Source organism: Phaseolus vulgaris, chromosome 4, assembly GCF_051622355.1.
Source record: "Phaseolus vulgaris cultivar YP4 chromosome 4, ASM5162235v1, whole genome shotgun sequence".
NCBI classification, from domain to species: Eukaryota; Viridiplantae; Streptophyta; class Magnoliopsida; order Fabales; family Fabaceae; genus Phaseolus; species Phaseolus vulgaris.
Genome location: NC_143501.1, coordinates 40,113,929 through 40,117,804, shown reverse-complemented (window position 1 = coordinate 40,117,804; position 3,876 = coordinate 40,113,929). Strand labels below are relative to the sequence as shown.

At 28.9% G+C, this 3,876-nt stretch overlaps 1 protein-coding gene across 1 annotated transcript; it reads left to right on the top strand.

Moving 5' to 3' along the window:
* Positions 1-2,389: 2,389 nt before the first annotated feature.
* LOC137838761 (uncharacterized) lies at positions 2,390-3,443 on the top strand. Its single transcript, XM_068647987.2, has one exon. The coding sequence runs from the start codon at positions 2,685-2,687 to the stop codon at positions 3,315-3,317; it is 633 nt and encodes a 210-aa protein (XP_068504088.1). The 5' UTR covers positions 2,390-2,684; the 3' UTR covers positions 3,318-3,443.
* Positions 3,444-3,876: the final 433 nt, after the last annotated feature.

Genomic DNA, 3,876 nt, shown 5'->3' with positions numbered 1-3,876 from the left:
TGTTCGTTGAAATTTAAAATACTTTAATTAAATTAATTGCAGACATTCTTTACCTTTTTCATCACTTCATGCTTTTTCGCACTTGAAAAAGTTAATCCCTTTGTTCTCTCGACACAAAAGCAGCATAGGATTTGAGCCTTCAAATGGTTGTTTGGGAATTAAAACTCCTTTACCTTAGGAATCTGACAATTTGGAATGGAGCTACATGCCAAACCTCATCTCAAGTTTCATGTAATAAAAATGTATTTGTAATAAATTAAAATGAAATGTTTAAGTTTTTCTATAATATTTAATGGAATATTCTAGAAATTCAAGTTAAAAACTATATTTCAGAATATTAAATTTAAAATATATTTTGATTTGCAGTCCTTTTTATTTAAAAATAATAAAAAAATACATTTTTATCATTTCACATAACATAATGAGTGTAGGTTCAAATATATTGAGTGCAGAAATCAATTGTCTGTCTTTAATTAATGAACCAAATTGAGGGGTTAAATTTGATATAACATAAAAACCCAAAATACATAAAATAAAATCCTCTAACGTTTTAACCAGTATTTTAAATTTACATTTTACTCTATTTTATTATTTTATTTACTTGATAAATACTCTTAATTTAGTCATATTTGTAAGTTGAAAATTAATTAATTCCTTAAATTTATTTTTTTAAAGGAACGTTTTAAACTTCAATTTTATTTCAACATATTTTAAACTTTATTTCATTTATAAATGAATACTTTAAATTTCACTTTTATACTAATCAATCCTTCGATCTTACCTCTTTCGCACATAAAAAACTGATTTCAATTACATCTTTGCAACCATTAACTTTAATATTATGTATAAATTATACTAAACTAAGAAGTATAAAACTACAATTAAGATATATTTTATAAAATATTTCAAGCTAAATAATATCATATTAAAGACTTCTTATTAAATAAAAAAATTGTGCTTAGTGCATAATTATTTCAAAAGTTATGATTTTGAAAGTATAAATTACTGGCCCAATTAGATACAACTAAATATTTTAAAAACACACAACAACTTTATATCTTCACAATGCAAAAAAAAAGTCAAATTATTTTATTAATTGGTTGAAAGCATCTCATAATTTAAAAATGCATTTTCGGCTATGCAATTCATAATAAATAAATATATTTTGGTTTAACAATTCAAAGAGATATTTCAAATCGTATAATGCATAATCCATTTTCAGATATCAAAATTTATTTTTGAATTGTGTAATTCATAAATATATTTTAAATTATACCATTTAAAAATATATTTTATATTATATATTTTTAAATCTTAAATATATTATAGATTATACAATTTGAAAATGATATAGATGATATAATATGAAATTCGTTTTTGGACTGTGTAATACAAACAAATATATTTTAAATTGTGTATATATTCATAAATATATTTTACATCGTAATTAAAATTTTAAAATATATTTTTGAATTTGGAAATATATTTTATATTATATTATTTAAAATATATTTTTAGATTATAAATTTATAAGTATAAAAAATATATTTTAAATTGATTTAGAAGATGTTTCTAAATTTTGTAATTTAAAAATATGATAAAACCTGCAGTAGAAGAAGAAATAGCCTCAAAATTAAGACTATTTAATTTTGCACCTCATAATTTCCTCCCAACTCCACGGAGTATGTAAAAGACAAAATTACTCTTTTTGCTGCCACCCTTATCACTATCACTCCCTTGTTGTCCATCACTTTCTTATCTATATGTTGTGTCATAGAGTTATGGAAGAAGTGTTCTGATTGCATAATTAGGAATTTACCATAAAAAATAATTTTCTGATTGTGCAATTCGAAGTGTCACTTATATTCATAATTCAGAATATTTATTGATGCAAACGATTTTTTTTAATGTACAATCTCGAAATTCAGAATCTTTATTTATGTAAGAGATGAAATAATCTGAAAATTGCTTTTTCATTAAATAAAAAAGAACTCTCAAATTGTGTAATTCATATGAAGTTCCAAATCGCTGGATTGAATAATTTGGTATATCTTTTAAGTTGTGGATTAATGACCAAATGAGATTTTAATATTTATGGAATGTAGAAGAAAGGTATGAAATTAAAAAAAAAAAGTTACCAAAACTAACGGACCACGAAGTAAAAGCATTTGCCAAATTCTTCCTACACCAAACATTTTTCAACCTGCACCCAACACAATTTAAAAAATTTCAAAAATAACCTCTATTCCAAAAATGAAAATCCAAAATAGAAAATAATACATTCCAGAAAAATATATGCAGAAGAGTTTTTTTGTATTCAGGATATAAAAATCCGACGGAAAATAACAATGAAAACCCATTCTGGATAAAAAAATCCATAATATAAAAAATAATACATCAAGGACATTTTCGTCTTTTTATTGAAATTGGGTGCAGTGGTGCAGAAAGCAATTGTCAAAGCATTTTTGGGTAGCCCGTAACAAAAAAGTGTACAAATTTTTACCCCAAAATTTTCCCGCGAAGGAGTGTTCCCGCCATCGCAACCTTCTCTTTCTCATTCCCTATTTAACAAACACACCCATTTCGATGCATTTCACAGTCACTATCTTCTCCTTTTTCCTATTTCAATTTTCTTTAGTTCTATTAGGTTAACTCAATCTCCGATTTCTCAACCCATTTAGAAAATGATATCTCTTGGCCCTAGCAAGTTCTACGGCACCAGCCTCCCCCGTCCCCGCATTTACACCGACTTTATGTTTAACGACCACCGTGTCGATCCACCCGCTCCCGTCAGCGATCCGTTAATGTCTTGGGCCGAAGAAGCCCACTGGTCCATGGGGGGCCTCAACTACAAGCGCCTCCGCCTCCAGGGCAAAATCGAGGGCAACGTCCAAAAACTCCGCTCCCAGCGCGAGAAGGCCCAATCGCAAAGCCCAAGCTCAAGTCCAATTCCCTCGGCCCACTCTGGATCAAAAAGGGACGCTTCTCCTACGCCACCACCGGCTCCGTTTGCGACGAAACGTCGAAGGTGCGTGGATCTGATCGAGGTGGAAGTCTGTGAAGGTCGGAAGAGTCGGTTGGTGAAGAAGCTTGGTGATGATTTTGATAGGGTGGCGTCTTTGGAGAACGAGCGATCTGATACGATCTTGTTGAAGACTCCGAATCGGAAATTGGTTAATGGTGGTGAAACTGTAAAGAGGACGGTGGCTGTAGCGGCGGAGAAACCAAATCCCAAAGCAAAGAAGAGTAGCAGTGAAGGTGAGAAGGTTCGAAGGGTTAGAACTTCACCCAGATTCACTAAGCGCGTGTCCAATTAGCGTGTTTTTAATTAGGTATTTTGTGAGGACGAAGATGCAGAAGAAATTATAATCCATCGTGTACTTATTTAGAAAATTTTACTCTAATTATTGTAAAATTCAATAGTCCATTGTTTTATAGTTTTATATATATTTGTAAAATCGAAATGTTAATATAACCCTTTAACTCCTTTATAACTTATAAATCAAGAAACATAATTTAATAATTTTATTAATGCTTCGATTATGATTTAGTGACTCCATAATTCTATTATTTAGTCTGGTGTTGGTTTTCTTTCCTTACCTATTTTTTAAAAGTTTTAAATGAGTCGATTCATTAGTATATAAAAAAGTATATCTACTTTAAAAATTTAACCCATTTAAAGGTCATTAATTTTGAAAGATAAAAAATCATTCCTACTGTATCACGAATAAGATGAAATTTTCTCAATAACACTAATTATCACAAGCTCCAAACTAAAGCTCATGCCCAGGTAATAGATATCCTGTTAGAAGATTATGAACAAATTTTCTAAATAATATTAAAGTCAAAGATTACTTTATAATCATCCAAATTTTA

Coding starts and splice junctions, on each gene's coding strand:
- LOC137838761 (XM_068647987.2), top strand. CDS start 2,685: ATGATATCTCTTGGCCCTAGCAAGTTCTACGGCACCAGCCTCCCCCGT.